This window comes from Pyrus communis, chromosome 2 (assembly GCF_963583255.1).
Source record: "Pyrus communis chromosome 2, drPyrComm1.1, whole genome shotgun sequence".
In the NCBI taxonomy this organism is placed as follows: domain Eukaryota; kingdom Viridiplantae; phylum Streptophyta; class Magnoliopsida; order Rosales; family Rosaceae; genus Pyrus; species Pyrus communis.
In genome coordinates, this window is record NC_084804.1 from 30,982,406 (window position 1) to 31,007,225 (window position 24,820).

General features: G+C 39.2%; 2 protein-coding genes across 3 annotated transcripts; both read left to right on the forward strand.

The window, feature by feature from the left end:
* The first annotated feature begins 8,389 nt into the window (after positions 1-8,389).
* Positions 8,390-10,830, forward strand: LOC137725334 (uncharacterized). The gene has a single exon (XM_068463981.1). The coding sequence runs from the start codon at positions 8,752-8,754 to the stop codon at positions 10,588-10,590; it is 1,839 nt and encodes a 612-aa protein (XP_068320082.1). The 5' UTR covers positions 8,390-8,751; the 3' UTR covers positions 10,591-10,830.
* A 4,390-nt stretch (positions 10,831-15,220) lies between these two features.
* Positions 15,221-19,212, forward strand: LOC137726998 (beta carbonic anhydrase 5, chloroplastic-like). 2 transcript variants are annotated; one of them, XM_068465953.1, is made up of 10 exons: positions 15,221-15,509; positions 15,599-15,666; positions 16,200-16,254; positions 16,366-16,535; positions 16,617-16,665; positions 16,842-16,955; positions 17,095-17,148; positions 17,410-17,492; positions 17,622-17,727; positions 18,127-19,212. In XM_068465953.1, the coding sequence occupies exons 1-10, from the start codon at positions 15,438-15,440 to the stop codon at positions 18,328-18,330; spliced, it is 975 nt and encodes a 324-aa protein (XP_068322054.1). In that variant the 5' UTR covers positions 15,221-15,437; the 3' UTR covers positions 18,331-19,212. The 2 variants fall into 2 exon arrangements, with proteins under 2 accessions (XP_068322054.1, XP_068322053.1); XM_068465952.1 differs by lacking the exon at positions 16,200-16,254 and having other exon boundaries at positions 16,368-16,535.
* Positions 19,213-24,820: the final 5,608 nt, after the last annotated feature.

Below are 24,820 nucleotides of genomic sequence, written 5' to 3' on the forward strand. Positions count from 1 at the left end.
TTGGACTCTTAGCTTGTCATTTGACACGCCCTGACACGCCCCAACCCCGATACCCATACATACCACGGTAGACATGTGCTGGTCGACACTCGAGGGTGATGAAGCCATTTATAATATGCATACAAATAAAATATACGCAATTAGAACGGTTAAACCATAGCAGGAATGTGTTCAGAGCATACAACTACTAAGAATATTATGGAAGGATTACTAAGAAAAGATACGAACAAGGGAATGATACCGATACTGAAGAGACTCGAGGATACCTATGATGTAGAATCCTGACTCTGGGATCATGTGTCTCGATCCTAACCCCTGAGGGGGCACAAAAACAGAAAATGTGAGTGGATAAAAGTTTATAATAATGATACTAATAATAGGAAAATATATTATTTCTGAACATAGTAACCCCTTGTTTTGAAAACATATATAATACTACGTATAGGTTTTATGAAAAACCCTAGCTCGCCATGAAAAACATTTATAAAATATATGTAAATCATATCCGCGTTGTACTCAACTAGGGGTATCATAGTCGCCCGAAGGCCAGTACCTATCCATCACCCGAAGGTGAAGCTATATAAAATAGCGTACATCCACACTGACACTAGCTGCGGCTAGTGAAGCTGTCCGACATCGCTTTCAACGGTGAAGCTGGGGGTATAATATATACAAATCATAACTCACTCCTCCATCACCTATGTCCTATAGCCATAAACATATACCCGTGGTGTGCGGATGTGCCGTATGATAACCCACTAGATAAGTACTAAAAACATGTCTCAAAAACTCATATTAAATCTCGGAGTTCAAATGCTCAAAGCATCATAAAATCATATAACCTCCTAGTTCAAACTATCATCATAACCATAATAAATCCACAGCTGTAAATCCACCACATTTTTAAATTCGTAATATAAATTATATTCGAAAACCATAGAATTCAAGATATGCAAATCTAATAATTCATACTCTTTAGTAAAATGTAATTTCGATAAATCATAACTATGGAAATCCGGAAAACATAATATAAAACATATTCAATGCATGAAATATGAAATGCATGCTAGGTTAATAATTTATAAAAATATGTAGTTATGAAGGGGTACACTCACTAGTTTTTTCATTGTCCGAAGCCACTCAAATGATCGAGGATGTAATCCTTTCCCACTAACGTGCCTAAACACAAATAGGGACCTTTTAGTAAAACTCTACTAAAACGTTATAATTTGGAAAACGGATGGTAGATTCGGCATGTTGAGGAACCTCGTGTTTTTCCTCCACGCGCTGCTGCATGTGGCGGTCGGCCGCCCCGACTCGCCGGAAAACCCACCAACTCCAAAAATTCCTAAATTTTACAAGAATGAAGATCTTGATGAGAGGAACAACTTCCATACCTGCAGCCAAGGCCAATTTGGCCGGGAAAAGCCCCAATTTCACTAAAATCTGATAGAGCTCTAGATTTGGGTGTGCTTTGATTTGTCCTCCATACTTGTTGCAACGCCTCAACCAATGCATGAACTTTGTTCCTGGGGTAGAGGGTAGCCTATTGGTGGTGGTAATTGGTTGAGTTAGCTTCATAATCGTCAAATTTCCACCATGGCACCCTCGGAACCGATGAGTTTTGTAACGACTCGTCCCCAAAAATTACAGTCTTTATAATTTTTAAATGTGAATTTACGGAAATACCCTTCAAGGTAAAGACGTTGACTTTTGTTGACCGTCTTGTCATGTCATGTAAGGTTTGTTTTCTTGGTGTATCCTCATAGTACTTGTCGCTATGAACACGTAGGTGCTAATGGAACGCAATTTGGAGTTATAACGAATAAGTTAATAACGAATAAAGTCAAGGGAAAAATTATAAATTTATTATTTTTTGGAATGCTCCAGATTTTTGGAGCAAAATCTGGAAAAGCCACGTGTGTGGCCCAATTGAATGAAAGAAGAAACGGACGGTTGAGAGAAGAGATAAATGAGAGAAAGAAGGGGTGGGACGCCTAATCAGAAAGAGGAGAGAGGAGAAAGTGACCAATGGGGGAGAGAAGAAAGAAGGGTAAATGAGAAAGTAGAGGAGCACCGAATCACCTTTGACCTGGTTCCTTCTTACTGACTCGACCCGATTTTTACACACCCTGACGCCAAATCGGCCGTTTTCTAGGTGAATTGACTGTCGCCACTACCTGCACACGACTCCACGATCTTTCTTCTTCAAGCCCAAACCCGATGTTTTTTAGTCTTGTCTTCGTGCGGATGGCACCTGCGGCATCGTGGGGGAAGATCGGCTGAAAACCGCCATTTCTAAAGGTAGACCCTTCGACCACTACCATCATTAGCGTTACCTTGAGCTCAGCAAAAATGCCCAATCAATGGTTGGAGCGTCAGAGTCGATTTGAGGATGAATCAAGAAACACCCTTTATAGGGTTTCTGACAGGTTTGGGTGAAATTGAGGCTTTTTTCGGCCAAATTGGCCTTAGTCACATGTATGAAAGTTATTCCTCTCACTGAGATCTTCATTTCTATGAAGTTCGAGAAATTTTAGAAATAGTTGATTTTTCCGGTGAGTCAGGGCGACCGACCGCAATGTACGGCAACACGTGGGCCGAGGCATCCCCTGACATTTCTAGGCTAAATTTGATTCTCCAATTCCATGTGTGAAGTCTGATTGATGAATTTCTGTCGTTTGAACTTGGTTCCATTAAGGTCCGCCACTTGATTATTATAGCAATCGACGATCCGACCGTTGGATCGTCACCAAACTTTGATACGTTATAGTATGTAATATTTGAGGATATTAGAAACTTACGAATCGGGAATCCAATGTACGGATCTTCTCAAATAGGATATGTAAGTTACGTGTTCTATTGATAAGAATTCTGATATGTGATTTGATAATTGTTCTAGGCGTTGATTGTTCGTGACGCCTCGATATCGTACTAGGGAGTTATAGCGCGGACCTTAGGTGAGTGGGTCTTTTTCCTTTTTATAGTATATATATATGTGTGTGTGTGTGTGTGTGTGTATAAATAAACTTTACAGTTTCCACAAACGTTTTTGATATATGGAATTATGCTTTGCTTGCCATGTCGTAGATAAGTTACATTTTAATATTGCATTGTTACACTTGTGATTTGTATTATGTGATGCTGCGGAGACTCAGGTAAGCTTCAGGTGAGTATTATGTGATTGAATGGGTTGTATTGCATTGGTATGCACACATTTCTTTAGAGCTCATCATGGCTGCACCCCGGTGTTAGTGCTCCCGATCGAGACTAAAGGCAGCTTTCACATGATTGTTCACCTCCCACACCGCATGCTCACCTTGGATCCAAGTATGGTGCCAACCTGTCGTACAGACCACAATAGGTGGTTCCGACTCGTAGGTGACCCGCGAATTATCGCACAACCTTCACGTGATCGTAGCACTTAAGCGTACATATTTATACATAGCCTGTTATACAGGTCACACCAGGTGACTCCGACTCATGTGCTAGCCTAGATTGATGAGCTACGGGTCCATTCGTATAGGTCACGTTAGGTGACTCCGATCAGTATACTATTTTATATTGGTTTCACACCTGACTTACATTTATTATTGCTGAGATATTATGACATGTCATACTTCAGTTTTCGCTGCTCTTAAGAATGGGTTTTTATACCTACGAAGTAGTATTATTTTTTGGAAATTATACGGGTTTTACGGCGAGGGGTTATAACGCTTTTAAAAAGGTTTTTATTTAAAACTTTATTTTTTTGGCCCACTCACCCTTGTTTTTCGCCCCTCCAGGTGTTAGTAGCACAGTTTTCGCACTAATGAGGATTATTGGAAAATCTTGGTGTAGGCGATTATCATCGATGGTATAATTCTCACCCTATTTTACTGTACTGTACTTATGCTCTGTCATCATGTGTGAAATGGGTACATACCTGCTCACCGTGCACTTTTGTACTTGGGCACTTTTAGGTTTAAATTTATTCACATCTTCCACATCAATACACTTTATGGATTCGTCACCTTCCAGGTGTCGGCTAACACAGATCGATTCGGAGTCCTAGTGGACATCCCGGGTTGGGGTGTGTTAGGTTCCGTTCTTCACGAATTCAAAGCTAAACCTAGTGAAATTTGATTGGAAATGAAAGATAGGAGGTCATGGAAGGTTTTCCAGGTGGTGGATGGCCGCGATTTGACGAAAAAACTGACGGAAACCATTGGAGAAGATAGTGGAACTGGGTTGGGTCGGGAAAAGGAAAACAGGTTGGTGATCCCGTGCTTCACCTCTTCCTCCTTTCCCCTCCATTCTTGCTCTCCCTATTGGTCACGCTCTCTTTCTCTTCTTTTTGATTGGGTGTCCCGCCCCTATTTATTTTCTCTCCTTTATCTCTTCTCCCAATCGTCTGTTTCTTCTTTCACTTAATCTAGGCCACACACGTGGCACATGGCTTTCCAAATTTTGCTCCAAAATCTGGAGCATTCCAGAAAATAATACATTTACAATTTTGCCCTCGACTTCCTTCATTAATAACTCCTTCGTTATAACTCCAAATTACATTCTGTTTGCGCTCACGCGCTCGTCTCGATGAGTACTACCTGAATACTCCAAGAAAATAGATTTTTTGTGATACGACAAGGTGGTCAACATAAGTCAACGTATTTGCCTCGAAGCACATTTTCGTAATTTCACGTATTAAAATTATAAAAATCATAATTTTTAGGGACGAGTTGTTACACGTCCCGATCCTGATGTTTGGGGGACATCAGAATGGCTACATGCTAGCTAACACTCAAGGGTGATGCAAGCCATTTAATGAATGCATATGCCGAAAACATATGAAACATGCATATAAATTTCACGCGTAACTACACAATGTAATATTCAAATACAAACCTTACCAAAATAATATAATAATATTCAAACGTCAAATAAATGATAGTGATAATGCATTACATGTTCAGAGCATAAATCTAATTCAGAATACAAGCGGAAAGTGCTATTACAATGATGTTAAAGCAGAGAGGATGATACGATGTCACTGGTAGGGGAATGCCTCGTAGCTCGGATCGTATGTCTCGTTCCTATGTCCTGAGGGGCTGCAAAACAAACATGAGTGGACCAAGTTGATATGTATGTAATATGGAAACAGTTATTTTCAATAACATACTAACCCCCAAAGTTTATGAACATATTTGATAGGTTTTTCGAAAACCCTAGCATGCCATAAAACCTTTCATAAAACATATATCCTATATAATGTGCTAACTAGTGATATCAAATCACCTGAAGGCTCTCCATCATGCGTTCGTAGGCAGGACATATGCCCGTAGGCAGAATATACGCCCATAGGCAGGATCGTCATGCGCTCGTAGGCAGAACATACGCCCGTAGACAAAACCATCGCCCGTAGATGGGACACACGCCCGTAGGTAGGATAATACACCAGTAGGCACGATAGTGACCACTAGATACGCACAAAAACATTGAATATAGTCTTTCCAACATAAGTACATATATCTCAAAACATCTTCATAGTATATAGTCATCCATCATATATACTACAAAGAGTGTAAAAACATGTTCATAAATAATATATAGTCATCCATCATATATACTACCTAGAACATAAATTCAATAAAGTATGGTATTCGAAAATATTCTCAGTTAAGCATGATAATCATAAAGTGTAAATCTAATTTACTCATAAAACAAATGTAACCATTAAATCATGCTTTTCATGTATGCATTTCTACTATTAAAACATGCATTTTAGAAGGGGTCCATTAACAGATACTCCGTTCGAAGAGCCGTGCGAAATAGGAAGAACGAAATTGCTGCTAATAATCGCACCTATATCATGCCGTGTGGTGGCCGGAGTTGGTCGGAGTTTGGTTTGAAAGCCACAGGGCTCGCCTGGGAAGTTTGCTGGGTTTTCTGGGCTTCCTAGAGGCAGAGGGAGAGAGCGACTCGCCATGGGGAGGGGGCGTGGTGGTGTCACCGTCACCGTTGTTTTCCTCAATTGGGGTGTGTGTGTAAATCGGGGAGAATGAGAGAGAGAGTGAATGAGCTGAGAGAGAGCTTGGGGGAGAGAAGAGAGAAGGAGATAGGAGGTAGAGGTGGTGCCATGTGGCAAGCATAGAGAGAGGGAGAGTTATAAAATAATAACAAAAAAAAATCTAAAAAGGGAAGGGGGATCCGGATAGGGTAGGAGGATAAGGGGCATAATGGTCATTTTATAGTTCCATTAAAATGACAATATACATAATTCGGGATGGGGTTTCACATCATTACCTTGAGATTACTCGGTAATGATATGTTTACACAATTATATTCTCAGCTAGTCATTGCCTCGAGATTACTAGGCAATGACATGATTATATTTGTAGCTTTCACTAGCTACGGCTAATGGATGATTATATTTCCATCTTTCAATAATTACGGTTAGTGGATGATATTGTATAACGTGTCATCGGTAAGTATCAACTCAATATATATGTACCTATCCACTCTCAGTGTATACATGTATAACAATTTTTAGTTTTATGATATGCTTAGCTTTTCAGAAATTATATGTAGTGTTATATGTGTTGGTATATTCAGAGGATGGAATTGTTTTAGAAACTTTTATTCAAAAAGTGTTTTCGACCCACATGCCAACGACCAAGTCTCCAAAGAATTTTTGTTTAAACTTCACTAGAGACGGACACGAGATCCAGTTTAGGAAAGAAATCCCTCCCTAGTACTACATCGCAAGTATTGAAATCCTTGATCTAAGAACTGGGGCAAGGTAAAAAATTGTCATTGATTTGTTTCTTGCAGGTTGTTTTAAATATGGTTCGAAATTCTTAAGTCCAATAAATATATTGTTAAGCATGGAGCCAAAGATTCTTCATGAGTTTAATATTTAATTCCTGGTATCAAAGTAAGGTGGTACTTCGGATATCGCGGTGAGAATACTTTATGGATGCTAAGTTTGAGAGGTAATGTTTCTTCGAATCAACATTATTGTGGGGTCTTTTGAGCTCTGTCTCGGGCCCACAAATTTACTCGTATTCTGCTCCGTTGCTTATTATTGAAAGCTTATGAGATAAAGAGTTTTCTTATCTTCTTTTGTAGGCCATAGCCGAGAGAGATAGAAGCCAAGACGACTATGTCCCTTTACATGCGTACGGTGCTCGTAATGACAATTCTGGTGCTTAGAGAAGCGCTCGGGTTGCTCCATCATGAAAATAAAAGTTGTCTTTTTCACTCATTTTCTTCCACGTTTGCATAAAGAGGACAACATACCCCTCTTCATCTTTTCTAGTATTTTCTTTCTCGCAAATTCATTCTTTTTGTTGTTTGCTTTCTGGATTAAACAAACATAAAACGAATAAACTTATCTTCTTTTCCTTTAATCTTTTCCTTCAATCGGCACGAAGTGCCTAACTAGGTAGAAAACACGGCCAAATAATCCGCGTTTCCCACACGGCGCCAAATTGTTAACACTCAAAATTGGGAGGTTAACTTAAAGGATGTAATCATTATTAGTTGTAGAATAGACACAAGGATATATAGTGGTTCACCCATAAATGAGGCTACATTTACTGTAGTGTATATCAAATGTTACATGAAATGGCTCCAAGAAGAGGTGATGTGACCTCTTTATATCCACCTAATGAATATCTAGACAATCAACAGGTCTTCATCCAATGGTAGTCTAATTGCAGAGCACTCTGGAGATGCGGTCTGCTGGTCTCAGTAGATCACCCTGGTTTAGTGGCCCGTGTTTGTTGGTCTCAGTAGAGCACCATGGTCTAGTGGTGTCAGTATAGAACCCTGGTTTGGTGGTCTCAATAGAGCACTATTGTCTGGTGGTCTTAGTAGAGCATTCTGGTCTAGTAGTCTCAGCAGAGCACCCTTGTCTGGTGGTCTCAGTAGAGCACCCCTGTCTGGTAAAAAAATATGCCATTAGAGAACTGATCACTTGAAATAAGTGGTCAATCACATGCCAAAGGGTCTCCCCCACCCAACAATGATCTAGTCTCCAGTCAAAGAGTATTCCCTCACAAGGATATTATGGAAAGAGTGGGACCAGATCATTCTAGAGAACCACATTAACAGGTGTCATGTTCAGATAGGTCAATTTCAAAAAGATGATGAGCTCATCCTCAAGAGAGAGAGAACACAAGTATCATACGAAATCAGCATCATTTCTACTTCAATTCTAGACATCCTTAATAAACAACTCTAATGAAAATCGGGATTCCAATTCTCCTCATTTCCTCATTATTTCAATGCTACCTGTTGTGATTACGGATTAGCATAAGAGTAAGGGATGCATTGTCGACTTTCCAAGGGGCGTGCTGGTGTTCCATGACCCGACCCATGTCACATCTACGAAGTCATCGTAGTCTAATTCCGCTGTGGACGAAGCGGTAGTCAAAAGTCACAAGTGTAGCAGTTCGTTGGTAAAATTAACCGAGTCCAAGTGCGCTCAAAACCCTCATCAACGTGTGACGTGTCACTCTCACTGCGTATTCAGATAAAACGCCACCCAGATTTATCAGATCAAACTTTTAGCTCGATCCCAAAATACCCCTACTGCAGCTCCCATTCTCCCACCCCAACCACCAACCAGTCCCCGTCATTTGAGTCAAAACCCAAGTCCTCTTTCGTCCACCCAAAAAACCCCCACCCTTCTTCATCTCTGTCCGAACTCCAACCCAGAACCACCAAAAGACAAAGAAGGGGAGTGAGACAGAGTGAGGAGAGTGAGAAATGGATTTCAATTTCAACTCCAACAGAGCGGAGGCGGAGCGGTGGCTGAGCACCGCCGTGAAGCTACTGTCGGCACATGACCTGCAAGGGACCAAGACCTTCGCGATCCGAGCCCGAGAGACCGACCCCAGGCTCGAGGCTACCGACCAGATAATCGCCGTCGCTGACACCCTCCTCGCCGCCGAATCCCAGATCAACAGCCAAAACCAGCAGCCCGACTGGTACGCTATTCTCCAACTCGCCCAGTACACTCAGAACCTCGAAATCGTCGCGACTCAGTACCGCCGACTCGCTCTCCTGCTGAACCCGCATCGGAATCGCTTCCCTTACGCCGATCACGCCTTCCGGCTGGTCTCCGAGGCCTGGAACGTCCTCTCTAACCCCAACAAGAAGGCCATCTACGACCACGAGTTGAGCATGTTCAACCGGTTCGACTCGCCCCCATCCGGGTCGACTCAGCTGTTCGAGAGGCAATTCTTGCAAATGCATCATGTTCAGCAACAGCCACCGCAGCCGCCGCCCCCGCAGCCACTTCTATTTCATCCCCAACCGTCGCAGCTACTACAATTCCAGCCTCAACCGCCACCACCGCCACAACCACAACCAGAAGTGCAGAGACCACAACCGCAATGGCATTTTCAACAAAAGCGACAGCCACCACCACCACCAGAACACCAACATCAGCAGCAGCAGCAGCAGAACCAGCAGTATCACCACGAACCTCCTCAGCAGCACCGGCAACAATATCAGGAACTTCCACATCTTCTGCTGCAGCAGCAGCAGCAGCAAGAAGTGAGAAAAAACCCTAAAAGTAAGGACGGAAGACCGTCGATGGAGGAGGAAAGGCCGATTCCGATTCCCATCAATGTGACCGAGCCAGCACCTCCGCCCTCTGAATCAACTCCTCCGCCTTCCAAGTCCACTCATGCGCCCTCCGAATCAACTGGCCCCGTTGCGTCAACTCCCTCTTCTGAGTCAGCTCCCCCTTCTGAGTTGACTCAGCCTCAAACAGTGCCCAAATCGGGGAGCTTCTGGACTTCATGTCCTTACTGTTATAACCTCTTCGAGTATCCAAGCCTTTACGAGGATTGCATGCTTCGGTGTCAGAATTGTAAGAGGGCATTCAATGCAATGGCGATAGCGTCACCGCCTCTGGTGGGGAAGGGCGGTGATGTGAACTTTTGCTGTTGGGGGTATTTCCCATTGGGGTTATTGGAGAATGATAAAGATACAGGCGGATCATCTGGGGAGTGGACACCATTTTCGACAATGTTTGCCTGCCCAATACAAGGGAAGAAGAATACCGGACGAGCCAAGATTGCTAATTCGGGGCCGAGGGTCTATTACGATGACGAAGAGGCGTTGCTTGATGTTTCGGATCCAAGTGAGGACTCTGATGATGATGAGTGGCAGAGGGTCAGGAGGAAGAAGAAGGCTGTAAGGGCAAGAGCTAAAGCTTCCGTTGCTAAGACTCCGGTGAGAGCTTCGGATAGAATAAGGAAGGGAAGTCAAAATGCCGGTGGGCAGGGTAAGGTTGTCACTGGTGGGGGTGGGGGTGTGGGTGGTGGTTCTGTGTCGAAGGCAGAGTCAAGTAAGAAGTCAACTTCTGGTGCAAGAAAAAGAAGTGCTGCTGCATTGGGGAAGTTGGATTTGAATGTGGAGTTTAGTAATAATGAGGTGGAAGAGCATGCAGCTCAGACAATGAGTGAAGGGAATGGGACAGCAAATGGGGAGGAGGATAATATTGAAGGAATCGGGTTTTTTGAAGGTCTTGACGAGTTTTTGAGTAGTCTGCCCATACTTAATGTTGTGGGAGATGACAAGGTTAAGGCTAATTAGGGAAGTAAGGGTAAGACTTCTGCTTTTTGTCATTGCTGCTTTAGCTGTTGTAATTGCTTTATGGATGCACGTTGTATTGAATGATGTAGAGCTTCTATGCCTTTTGTTTCATGGCTCTCACTGTTTGAATCTGTTATATAATCTGCAGCAATGTGAACTTAATTCAGGTTTTAGTTTTAGAAAATGTTAGTGTGATTTATGTAGATATTCTTGTGGTGGAAAGATTAATCTTCAAAGGTATGGTGATAATCTGATTTTTCCGCTGTGCTGAAATTATGAAATCTTGGTATTCTGTAACATAGACCCCCATAACATAGACTTTTTTTTTTCTCCCCCCCGTTGATCAGGGTTGAAGCTTGTTTATCTGTTATCTTATTGCTGATCCTATGACTAGGATTTTGTTAGGAAACCATTAACATTTTTTATGTTGGTGTCCTATGAGCAATTTCCCCTTCTTTTGGGATTAGAAAGGGAATGGAACATGTGCGTGTCCCTTGTGTCATTCACAGGGAACCCAAAACCTGTTTTTCCCAAATTGTTTGGGAATGACTATAAATAGTATAAAACGTAGCAGTTGGGAATGTAAGAAAGCAACACAAGTGGCAAGAACTGATGAAAAGGAGATGCTATTTTGAGTTGGGCAATGAACTGATGAAAAAGAAGATTATTTTTGTATATGGTGGGAGAATTGTCAGGTTGATGGGTTTAATATCTCAGACCATGACGGAGGTTGCCGTGTTTTTGGGGTTATTCAAAGAGGTCATGTTTATTGAGGTATCTGGCTAAACTGTTGGAGAGGAATAGTTGCAAAACATACAACATGGTAAAGCTTATTTGGGTCAAGAAGTTGATGCCTTTGTTGCTCTTCCTGGAGCATATGGAATATCTGTTGGAAATCATAGCACTGGCCCAACTTGGGCTCATAAAAAGCCAGTTGGTGCCAAGTTTAGATGGGTACTAAAATTGCATTCTTTCACTAATGACAATGGTATTATTGTCATTGAAGAAGGATTTATGAAGCCAGGTGCTCTGCATATAGTTGTCTCTGCTCCAACGGCCAAAAAGCTTCTGGTGAAGATGGAGCAATACACTCCTCATGAAAGATGGCAAATGGAGCAACATGGTAATCACCAAGCCTTGAAAACATAAGTTGAAACTGTATTGATGGTAGGTCTTTCATTTCTAAATTGATTCCTGATTGATTCATCACTGTTTGAGTTATGTGGAAGAATCTATTTATACAAGGCCATTTATCATTTACTTCCCTGTACCCTCTTGCTCTTTAAGTTTGGTGCAATATGCTGATCTGTAGTTGCTAGAGGACTCAAAAGATTGCATAAGGGTACTGTTGGGTTTGGTAGAGGAAAGGAGGCTAGGGTTTTGTGGGCCTTATAGGCTGTCTTGTGGATCATTTGGTTGTAGAGGAATTTGGAGGATTTTTGACATTTATAAGGAGGTAGTGGGTGGAGGTGCTTTGGAAGAGCAAGAGATTCCTATCTTCGGTTTCAACAGAATCTAGGGCTCTTTACGACCCACCATTATCTTAGATTGGAAGGCAACCTTAGGTTAATTTCTTGGTGTCCTTGGTGATGCTTTTTGTAGTCTCTTATATAGCGGATGGTTTTTTCCTTTTGCACTGTGGACCCTTGTTTACAGCTATCGTACTTTTTTAATGATCATTATTTTTGCTAATTAACAGTGAATTCATAGATGATGAAACAAAAGTGTAGGGGATCAGGGAGGATTCAGCCTTTTATTTTTTCGATTATGATCATCTATTTGTTATTCTTTTTTTTTCCTTAATTATTTGTTTAGTTTTGTTTATGAGTTTCTGATTATACAGATTGGGTGGTTTAACTTGTCATTTGCAATGCAATAAGGGTAATGCACATATTACATAGCATTAGTTAAAGTTGGTTGTGAATGCTGGATTGGTTTAATGTGAAGCAAATGCCTAGCGAACAAATCCAGATTCAAAGTACCATATGTATTGCGGTCTTGATGTGCTGTGGTGGTTCCCGTGAATCGCTTATTAGAGAGTATAGGATTTACTGTATTTTTCCAAGACTAGAATTAACGATTCAAAATTTGTTCGTGCCCCTCTGCTCTGAGGGAGGATATGTAATTACCTGTTTTAAGTGTTTTTTTTGTTTCGTTATTTATGACTCAGACAACAAAGCTGGGTACCTGCCTTTTGATGTTTGAAAGAAATATTCTTGGGTGTTTAGCAGCACTTTGAATCTGGATTCTTTTCGTGTCTTTTATTATTGTAACCGTGGAAAATTGATTTACTCTTTGGCAGCATGGTCCTCTCTTTGTTTGATAAGTGATAGCAATTATTTCCTGTTGTGCAACAATCTGTGGAACATGTTGGCTTGAGAATTGTTTCTTCTTTTTCGTCACTGTGACGTTCGAAGTTGTGGTTTAATTTTCTTTTTCGCTTTTCTTCTCTGCATTGGTTCTTGTTCTGTACAAAAGGAGTATGTCATGAAGTATAGTAAGCTCGGAAACAATCCTGTTAATGGTGTTATCTTCTCCGGCAATATTTGACATGTTTTGGAGTTTGTTTTTGTCTTTTCATTTCTAGTGGTTGGGCATCTGATTAAATGATCTTTTTCGTTGTCCAGTTGATCATGCAGTCGTTTAATGGACGTGGAGGGAGTATTGAGAAAAGCACTAGGATCCTCAATGCTCGGGTTCTAGTGCGCTAAATGTGTCTAGTGCATATTTTTGTCACTCTTGCTGTTGCAGGTGGGCAAAGATATGTCGAAATGTGATATTCTCGTGTAACTATAATTCTACATGTTACATTACTGCAAAGTCGGTGGACTTACGCCGGACTTGCGGTGACGGACTCAGTCCACCGGTGCCAGACTCAGCAGTATCGTCTACGTTTTTTAGTACACCGCGGCTTGAAAGCCTAGGGAGTAGGAAATAGGAACGGTGGTTCTTGTTATGCCTTGGGGATTGCAGGAGTTTAAACCAACTTAGCCAAGTGGAGAATGATGAAGGGTCCTATTTGTAGAGTTTCTTGGAGATGTTCTTACACAAGGCATCTTGCCAAATCCTGGGACATCGAAGGGAAGATAACCATGGACAAAGGGAGCCGTTATTGATACTTCAAACTAGTAATCATGAATTTGCGACGAGAGGGAAAAAAAGTTAACGAATGGTAAGTGCATGATGACATTTGAGGAGCATTACTGTGGAGTTAAAAAGATTCTAACCCAATACAAAGTGCCAAAAAATGCACTAGATAATAGAGTACCAAAGTACCAATTGAGGTGTTAATTAGCCCGGGGTAAGGGATATAGGAGGTGACAACCGACAAAGGTAACGGTGGAGGGAATGGTGATAAAAAGTAGGGATTCATTGAATAATACATTGTTTCTTTGTTAATTAAAATGCCAACTGACACAATTTGATTGGACAACAATTACAAAAAAAAAAGGGAAGTTGGTTACGTGGGAAAATGGAGACAGTCTTTCTTCTTCTTTGGAATCATGGTCCAGGAACAACAGAGCTATGGTGGTATTCTTCGTGTTCCATTTCATCTGAAATTAGATATTTTTTCTTAATTCAAAAATTTTGTTGCACAACATCCACAATCATGATAGTCTTCTCTCTTTCATCACTTGCTCAGAAAGTTGGGTAACCCTCAGAGGTTATCACAAACGCTTTCTCGAATTTTTAGGTGGTCCGGGACCACTGGGCCCATGAATTGATCTACCCTTGCATATTTGTACACACTTTGTGGGTGTGAACCTTTTTTATTTTTCTTTTTAAAATAGGAATGAAAGAGAGAACATGGAAGTGGACAGAGAATTTTTTACTTTTTGAAATTTACTTTACTATTTATAATTAAATTATTTTTCATCATCTTTTGATTGACGAAAATATTTTATAATAAACCCTAGTATATGCCCCACATTCTGTGTGTAAATAAATTTGTTTTAAAATGAGAAGGAGATCCTACTTAGTATTACGATAAATTGATATTTCTCTTCACTTATAAGTAGAGGGTTCGATTGTCGCCAAAGGTGAATTTAAACCATATTATTGTTAGCTTATTGTGAGGCTTAATCCACTCTCCTACCCCTTTAATAGAGAAAAAAAAGGAACATGAATTGGATTGAGCAGTTTTTTTTTTTTTTTAATTTTTTTGGTGAAGAGATAGAGCAGGTTTCATTTTTAAATCAGAGGATGGTTAGGATTTTTTAATTTTTAAAATTTTTGTCAAACGATAGATTAGATATTAGATTAGGGAGTTGATTGGGTTCAAACTCACACCGTGGTGCAAGGATAACACTCCACAATTGTGGTAGACCACTTGCATGTTAGGATTATCTTTAGGTGTGACTTAAAAGAAGTGTAAAATTTAGTTTGTGTGAATACTTTACTACCCATAATTTTATTATAAAAGATTAAATTATCTTTTCACCTATTTTAATTGATAAAAAAGAATTTTATTTTATTTTTTTGAAGGAAAAGCAAAAAAAAATAGAATTTTATTAATAGTCAGTTTAAATTCGAGATAAAATATTTGCAGACACCTGTCTTATATTAAAAAAGGGAAAAAAATAAAAGAAAATTAAACTGTCCAGCATCTTAATTCCGAAAGACAGTTGAGAGTTGAGGGTGTGTGCAGAGCATAAGCATATAGCTGTACTTTAAACTTGGGTTTCTCCGTCTTCTTTGGAGGTGGACAAATGTTTCTTGATCCGACCAACCAACTCACCCACACCCTTCCCTTCCCCACAATCTTTTAAACGCTCTCTTCTCTCAAAACTGAAACCCCATTTCCCATTTCAGCTCTCTCTCTCTCTCTCTCTCTCTCTCTCTCTTCCATGGCTGATCTTGCGCCAACCTCTGTTTTAAATGACTCAATTTCCAATTCCTCCTCCTCGGACACACGACAAGTAAACTTCTCTCTCTCTCTCTCTCTCTCTACCATTTCCTTAAGTTCTCTTGTTTCTTGATTGTGTTTTTTTTTGTCAATTTTCTGCAGATCTTTGGTTCTAATCCGAAATCAGGAAAAGTTCAGCCGACCCAATTGAGATTGTTGACTACTTCCGAGTAAGTTTCTGAAGGTGTCACCTTTCTGCTCATATTATTCTTCTGTTTGCTGCATATATGTCTCACGTTTCTTGGTTTTCTTTTGTATTTTATTTTTTTAATGTTCTGCTTTGTATTCTCTTTCCAATTATGCCCATTTGAGCTCCAAAATTTTCTTAATTTGATTGATTTCTGAAAGGAAATGTTAATGACGAAATAGGGTTTAGTTTGAGTATTCTATATTTGTGTATATTACCTTTAAGGCACAAACGACATTGAAATTCTTACGGTTCCCATGAAATTGTTGACTTTTGAATTTTATGTGAGAAAAAGAAATCCAGAATCCAGGCTAAATATACTGGTTCTAATGAGGGAGATTTGAATTTTGGTTGGGACGTTGTTAACCATTGTTTTGGTTTAATCAGTCGTTCATACCCCGGCTGCAAATTCATGGACTGCTCCTTTGTTAGTGAGATCAATTTGATGGGTTTACTTAGATCTTTGCGTGCCATCACAATGATTCTAATTTTCTCTATTTGATGGTTTGTATATAGGAGATGTTTACAATATAAGATTACGACTACATGCAACCATCGGATTGGTCCTAAGAGATAAGAATGTCTCTATTGTTTTTTAAATCGCCATCCGAGTAACCTGTTGAACTCAAAATCCCAAAGATAATTGGTTGGTGCTGAAATGCTTTCCTTTTGGCATATTTGCAGCAATTGTCCAGGTTTGACTGTAAAGGCTTCAAGAGAGTCCTTAGGGATCACTGAACAACATAAAAACAAAAACAATAAACTGGAGAGAGTAGCTGAAACTGATGATCGGAGCGAATTGTTTGAGGATATGAAACAACGGTTTCTCGACTTCAAAAAGCATAAATACATGTAAGTGGCCAAGGGCTCAGGCGTGAAGGTTGTTTAGTTTAAATTAATTCTATTTCCTAATTTGGCTTTCATTATGAATAGGGGAAACTTGGAACATTATCAAAATCTTGCAAAGGGTCAAGCGCCAAAGGTTGTATAGTATACGTGTAGTTTCCCTTTCATTTCCCTTTTCAAATTTAGTTATCAACACTCGATGTTCATAAGTATTCTTAATACTCGGACATGTCATTCATTTGCTGTTTGCCTCAATATGGTGTTGAGTGTCATGGAGAAGAATATGCATGTGTACTGATGTTTCTGGAACAGTTCATGGTCATCTCTTGTGCAGATTCTAGGGTATGCCCCTCGACCATTCTGGGATTTCAACCGGGAGAAGCATTTATAGTGCGCAACATTGCGAATTTGGTGCCCCCCCTTGAGGTATACATTACAAATCACAGTTGAATTATTTTGCTGCATTTCTGATTGTGGAAGGTCACAAAAAAGTGAACACTCTCGAATCAAATCAAATATTGTTATTCACTACCTTTGTTTTGTTATTTTTTTTCTGTTTTTGCAGAGTGGACCCTCAGAAACAAATGCTGCATTGGAATTTTCTGTGAATTTTCTGAAAGTAAGTATTCTGGGAATAAATTCTAAAAGAAAATCCCATTTGTTTCCTTGCTAGTCTAATTTGTTACAATCAAATCCCTATGTAAGTAATGACTTTAAAGCTATTGGTTACCCATCCTGGCTTATAGAGTGACAATTGGGAGGTACCAACTGTTGGTATTGTGAAAAGTTTGAATCTCCCAGATTGAGTGCGATTTTTAATAGAAAATGGAAGCAAGAAAAGCTTGACGAAAATAAATCCTTAACCATAGTTATATTGTAGATTGAAAACATATTGGTCGTTGGTCACAGCTGCTGTGGAGGCATTCGTGCTCTTATGGGCATGGATGATGAAGTTGATAAAAGGTTCAGTAAATTTCTTCTTCTGTACTTATCACGTTGTTGCAAGTGGTCTTTGTGTGCGGTTGCCTTTTATTTGTTTGTCCAAGAACAGTCAAGCTATAGTTTTCACTTTTCCAAAATTCTTTTATGCAGTAGCTTTATCCAAAATTGGGTTGTTGTTGGGAAGGATGCAAGGTCGTGGACAAAAGCTGCTGCCTCCAAACTCAGTTTTGACGAGCAGTGCAAACATTGTGAGAAGGTAACCTTTTTCTTTACTTATTATTTCCTTTTTTTTATTTTTTTATTTTTAAGTAACGTAATTCTATCCCAAGGAAGTTCTTGGTCTATGCAATTATTCCCGTTTGTATTTTTCTTCATTTCATTCGACCAAGCTAAAGGAAAGTCGATTTCGTGTATGTTGAAACTTGTATCAGCATTCTGTTTTATTGGTATATTGAATCTCCTGATTCATTTATTTTGGTCATTGTTGACCTCGTATCTATCCGGGAATTTAACCAAATTCTTTTGAGGTCCATGATTAGATTCTCCTATTGTGGCATACATTTGGGTTGCAATTAATGTGGGCTGTGTTATATTATGAAAGGATGCTCCAGATTCATAAAAAATGTTTCCCATATTGAATGATATCCTTGTGCAGGAATCAATCAACCGTTCATTGTTGAACCTGCTCACGTACCCATGGATAGAAGAAAAAGTGAAGAAAGGTGTTCTTGCTGTTCATGGTGGTTATTATGACTTTGTTGAATGTACATTTGAGAAATGGACGCTCGATTATAAGGAAGACAACTTGAAGGAGAAACATGGCAGAATTTCAGTTAAAAATCATTTGTTTTGGTGTTGATTTCATCTGTGGCCTTGTATGATCTAATTCATCAAATAAATTATTTAAAAAATATGTTGTTTGTATGGTGATTAAATTAAGACAATTCGAAAAATAATGTAAAATGATTTGGTTTGTATTAAAATATAATAAATAAAATAATGTTTATAATTTGTTGTGTTTTCCTCTGACAGAGTTGATGCTTTTGTTTTCAAGTTGATGCTCTCTTTTCTTTTCTTTTGGGACAGGAAACTGTCAAACTCTTTTGATCAGTAGTTTTATTAGAAGTTGCCCAAGAAACTCTGAATGAGGGGTGTTAAGCCTTTTATCATCTTGGTGTCGAGCTATTTTATAATTAACAGGAAGTTAAGAACACCAAGAAGAATCATTTCAAGTTGATCTAGGTGGCCAAGTCAATTTCACACTTGCTGTTCTTCAGTGCAGACTCCAGCCTTTCTCGGATTCTGAAAGCTCAGGTAACTCTTGCACTTAAAAATTCTTCACCTTTTCTATTTTTCTTCATTCCATTTCTACAAGCTATGTTCAAAGTAATTACTGTTTCCGTTTCTTGATGCAAGGAGAGAGAGAGAGAGAGAGAGAGAGAGAGAGATTAAATTGAATCAAGGTTTTGGTTTGTAGATTGAGGAAAGCAAGAGAGAAAGAGAAAAACTTGTGCAAGCTCTAATGTCTAAGGCTTTCATATGATTATGAGAATATGAAATTATGAGTAGAGAGTCATTAGAGTTGGTTTAATAGTTGAGGATAGGGTTTCCAATTATGACCGTTGCAAAACTTGGAAGCCAAGTAGCTCTCCATTGCCATACTATTTCACGTAATCTCTGTTCATAAACTTCATATATGAAGCCCACTTAGTATCTTCAAGTCATTTTACGCGCACACACAATGGAAAAAAGAAGAAGCAAAAGTTAGGGACGGGCTCTTGTGGTTATAGTTGAGAAAAAGGGCACAAGAAAGGGACCTTTGTTTTCGATTCAGCAGACCTTTTGAGAATATTTACTTTCTAGTAAGTTTGTGCCCACATATTCATTTTCTGTTTGCTTCTGATGTGTTGTCTTAAGTAATCTGTTTTGGAGTTTAATTTTGATGGCACATAATTCATGGTATGGTATGCTTTCAGTTTGCTTTAGGTACTGTTTGACCTGCATTTTCATTCATAGCATCAGCATGCTAAAATGTGTAATAAGAGTGCCTTGAACTTGGTTTTGGTGACTCTTAGAGATCGAGATAGCAGAGGTGACACCTTTGATTAAACGGTACGGTAATCCTGCACATTCCATTTAAAAATTTAAATGAAATATTGAGTTGAGTTCTTCCATATCAATTTACAAAATGAGGGAGAAAAAGAATATCGCAGGTTACCGTTAGACAAAAAGTTACACTCATACACAGAAATACGAATAAATTAAGAATAAAAATCCCAACAGAACTCACAAGCAGTAACAATAAACTCTATTTTATATACTAGTAATACTCAGATGTAGCAGTATGTGATCGAGAGAAACAAAGAACAAGACATAAAGATTGCAACGATACATATGTATGCATAAAACCTGTGATACATACAAAGTGAAACAAATTAGTTAAAAACTTAAAACCAATTTTTGGATTCAAGGAAGGGTGGTTTTGTGAGTCGGGGTTTGTGAAGGGAGTGTGTCCTTGGGGAGGGTTGGGATGGAGGAAAATGTGGGCTCAGGTAGCTCGGCTGGGAGATGGAGAAGAGATGGCATTTCGGGAAACTTTGGCAATTCCGGCTTTGGCAGAGTTGGGAAATTGGGTACTGCTGGCAGCTCAGGCTTTGGTAAAGTAGGGAAACTGGGAAGTGGTGGCAATTTGGGCTTTTGAAGTGGAGGTTCCTTGGGCAAGGCTGGAATATGGGGTATTTCAGCCAACTTGAGTCCTTCTGGCTTTGGAAAAGTGGGGACACGGGGTATTGGTGGCAGCTCGAGCTTTGGCAAGTGGGGTAGCTCAGGCTTTGGGAAATGCGGTAGATCAGGCTTTGGCAACTGCGGCAGCTCAGGCTTGCAAATGTGGCAGCTCAGGCTTAGGAAGTGGTGGGAGTTCAGGCTTCGGCAATGTTGGAAAATTCCAAATTGGCGGCAACTCAGGCTTTGGAAGTTCAGGCACTTGAGGCAAGGAAGTCTCCAGCAGAAAACGAGTGCCTGCAACCATCGTTTCTAAAAGGTTTGGTGACTTTGGTCAAGAAGGTATTGGCATTGTTAGTTTATCAACTTGTTCTGAACTGCAAATAACATATATATATATAGACACACATACAAGCTTTACTTATTTGGTGGCCAGACAGGGAAGAGGGAACTATATAACAATCTATTTGGTGGTTCTTGTGTCCAAAGGATCTTGTTTGCAGGCGAAAATTATATCAACTAGTTGAAATCACACCAAGAAAGGCGGAAGGAAACTATTATCTATTTGTTTTTTCCTTACATAGCTGACAGCACGTTTGTCCGTTGGAAATGTCTAATGTTTCAATTCAGTCTTTTGTGCTTTCAATTCGAACAATGTCAATATTCTTGCATTTCCTGAATTACGTTGACACCGTGCTTCCTCAAGTCAACGTGACGGTCATTTACTAGTATTTGAACTCAGTCAGAAGTTGAACTGCATTCTTCATATCGTTACATAACTTCCACAGGTATATCTGAACAAGTTGACAACTATATCTCTATAGATGGTTATAAGCTTAAGGTTCGTTTATCTAATCTCCGGGTTTAGTGAAGAGACAAAAAATGGATTCACTTTGGTTGGTTGTTGGCTGCAACAACATGATTAACTCCTAAATACCAAGGGCTAGTCCTAGTAGAAATATCTAACCTCCCTAATCATGTTGTCCTGTTTTCCTTGCTTGCTTAGCATCGCTAATGTAATGCCCTAGATGCTGAAGCTAGGAAATTTATCTAGGGCACTGAGACTACTACTCGACCGGATTGTTGCTTGGAAGCATTAGGCAATGGATCGAATTGTCCCCTTTAATGGCACCGGCCCTTTCTATTTCATTGTCTCTTTGATCAGGATGCTCGGAGACTGGTCCAGTTTAAAATCTCAAACAAGGAACCTCTCCCATTCAACTACTCATTTTGCTTTATGCAAGCTTATTCTTTTGTGTTGGCAAATTTAGGAAGGGTAACTGTCATTTGAACCCCCTAACACTCTAGTTATAATATTAAAAAAGGCTTATTCTTTTCAATGCCTCGTGAAACTCGAACTTAATCTCACTTTCCCCTCCTATAACAAAAATATCGCCACTTTTCACCGTGAAATTTAATATTCACTCTACTTTGGTAAGAATCCGTCTATTCCATCAAATTTTCAGATGGGTATTTTGGTCAAATTTTAATGGACATGTGAAACGAATACATACATATGCTTTGGTTGAAAAATGCGACTATGAGATAGAGACTTGGGGCAAAAGAGGAAGAGGAAGATCTAAGAAGATTTAAACAGAAACTTTAAGAAAAGACATGAAGTACTTGGAGCTAACGAAGGATTTAGTACAAAACTTAGCGCACTGGCGTTTTAGGATTTATACATCCGACCCCACTTAATGAAATAAAACTTTTTTGTTGTTGTTGTTGGTCAATGACGTATTAAATCGTGAAGGTCTTTGTCTGCGTTGTGCATTAATATTGCGTAGTACTTGTAGTAGTGGTACATGGTGACACAATGGCAGCAACTGGATGCAGAGTCATCATTACTCCTCTACCAGCAAATACAAGTGTAAATTCTCGAGTCATTTATTTATACTATATATGAACGTTGTCAAAATTGTTGTGTAAGTGCTGAGTTGGTTCTAGCTATGTGAGTGATGTATTGGTCGAAGCTATGTGTCAATGATGTGTCGAGTCGTAGCTATGCGTAAGTGATGTGCAGGGCTTAACTATGTCTTAGCCTTGTGTTGGCCGCAGCTAGGTTAGTGTTGTATTAGGTGCAATTGGGTGTCTATGTTTGGGTGTTGTGTTGCACATCTACGTGTGATACGTATGAGTATTGTCTTTATTGGTGTACTTAATATAATTGTGTTTGGGCCTGAAATCTTAAATTTGGATCGAGACGGAGTTAGCCGAGGAAGAAGCCCACAAGTTTCGGTACGATGGTGAAATATTCGGCCCAATAGTAAGGTGTTGATGACTCGATCGTGTCCCAGAGTTCTCAATTCAGAGATTAGGGATGGATTATGATTTGGCCAAGTCCTGGTTAAAGTGGGTTTCTGTGAAGATCAGGGCGGGTTTTGATAATATTTGGATTGAATTGTTTAGGTATAAAAATTAAAAAAAACTAATGAAAGGAGCTTCAATACTTTGAATTTTAGCCAAAAATCATGTAAAAACTTTATTTAATTGTTAATACAAAATCTAATATCAAGCCAGCCCAATAAGACTAGCCCAAAAAATATAATATATCGAGCTTCCGATTTTACCCTTGACGTTAAGTCTTGTCCGTTGGTCCGTTTCGCTTTAGATGGAGAGAGAGGTGGTTTATAGATTCAGATCTTTTCGTTAATTTCATCACAATTCCAACACACGTATCGACGACCCCAACAACTTTGGAAAATGCAATCGAAATCCCGATGCATGTGAACAGTAGATGCAGATCTCGCTTCGGAAATAAGCGAAGGATGGGGAGGTTGGGGGCTTTTCGTCCGTCTTCTCAAATCTCCAGAAAATCGCCGAAGAGATCTCTCGCAACGTAAGTGTTTCCAGCGTTTGATAAATGTATTTGAATATGCAACTTGGTTTGGTGTATTTTGGAAATTAGAGTTTATAATTTTGGGAAATGTTGATTAGTGGATGTAATTTTTGGTAGTGTTTGATAATTGCAGAGTTAATTAACTGTTTTAGATTGCGAATCTCAAGGTAGGTTTAGAGTTTGGTGCTGTAATCTGATTACATGTGTATGTTTTTGTTTGCTTGTGGCAGTTTAATTATAAACTATGCAGAGATTTATGTTTTTAGTCCAAACGGAAGAGTGTAGGTTTGCTGCATTTTGTGGTTTAGTTTGTGAAGTGGCGGTTTTTGGATGTAGGCAGCTGTGGTTGCTCAGACGGTAGTGGAAAGCCTTGTTGACATGCAGGCTGTTGAGGACTCAGAAGAATCTTCTAAGGACGAGGAACGGGATACTGAAAAGGAAAAGCCAAGACGGCACCAAGAGCCAAGATGAGCATGAAAAGCCAAGAAATGCTGCTCTTGATAAATTAGAGAAAGCTAGAAATCATGTTGGAGGTATATATATTTTCATTTCTCAGCATTTGTGATTAATGATTATTCACTTGATTTATTTGCACATATGAAGATTTTTATCTTTCAATATACTTTTGGTTTTCTTGAACTTGCGGGTTGTTGCTGAGTGAAGGTAAAAAATTTTGAGTTATCAGTCGTACTATTTTGTTGTAAGAAAAGTTGTTTGGTGCGGATTTGTAGCTCTTCTAAAATTGAATCATAATTATTTATGTCACTTTGCACTCTGCAATCATTTCCTATAGTAGGATGGTGACGGAGAAGGGATGGGGACCCAACCGATTACAAAATATGCTCACTTTGCACTATGTTCAGTTTAAGAAGTAGTCAGTGTTCAATTTAAGAAATAGTGATAGTACCCATGTTTAGTTCTAGAAACAGTCAGTGTTCAGTTTACGACATAATGATAGTACAAGTATTTAGTTTAAGAAATAGTCAGTGCTCACTTTAAGAAATAGTGATATTGTCACGTTTAGCCCTAAAAATAGTTAGTGTTCAGTTTACGAAATAGTGATAGTACCAGTGTTCAATTTAAGAAATAGTCAATGTTCCACTCTAGAAATAGTCTGTGTTCAATTTAAGAAATAATGATAGTACCAGTGTTCAATTTAAGAAATAGTGATAGTAACAATGTTCAATTTATGAAACAGTGATAGTACCAGTATTCAGTTTAAGAAATAATCAGTGCTCACTTTAAGAAATAGTAATAGTATCGTGTTTAGGTCTAGAAATAGTTAGTGGTCAGTTTACGAAATAGTGATAGTACCAGTGTTCAGTTTAAAAAATAGTCACAGCTCACTTTAAGAAATAGTGATAGTATCGTGTTTAGTTCTAGAAATAGTTAGTTGTCAGTTTACGAAATAGTGATAGTACCAGTGTTCAATTTAAGAAATAGTCAATGTTCCATTCTAGAAATAGTCTGTGTTCAATTTAAGAAAGAGTGATAGTACCAGTGTTCAATTTAAGAAATAATGATAGTAACAACATTCTATTGAATCAATTCAACACTCCACACACTGCCTTCCATGTGTCTCATGAATCCTTCTGGGATTTTCAGTCTTTCGAAGTTCAAATCAACAGAATAATCCCATATGCAGTTCATAAAGAAATCCATATCTAATCACAAATATAAATATAAACCACAACCCAGTCCATCAATTCATCCGTAAATGAACAAACAAAAAAAACCATAAAACTTTCAAAAACTTATAGGAAACTACCATCTAACAAATAGAATAACA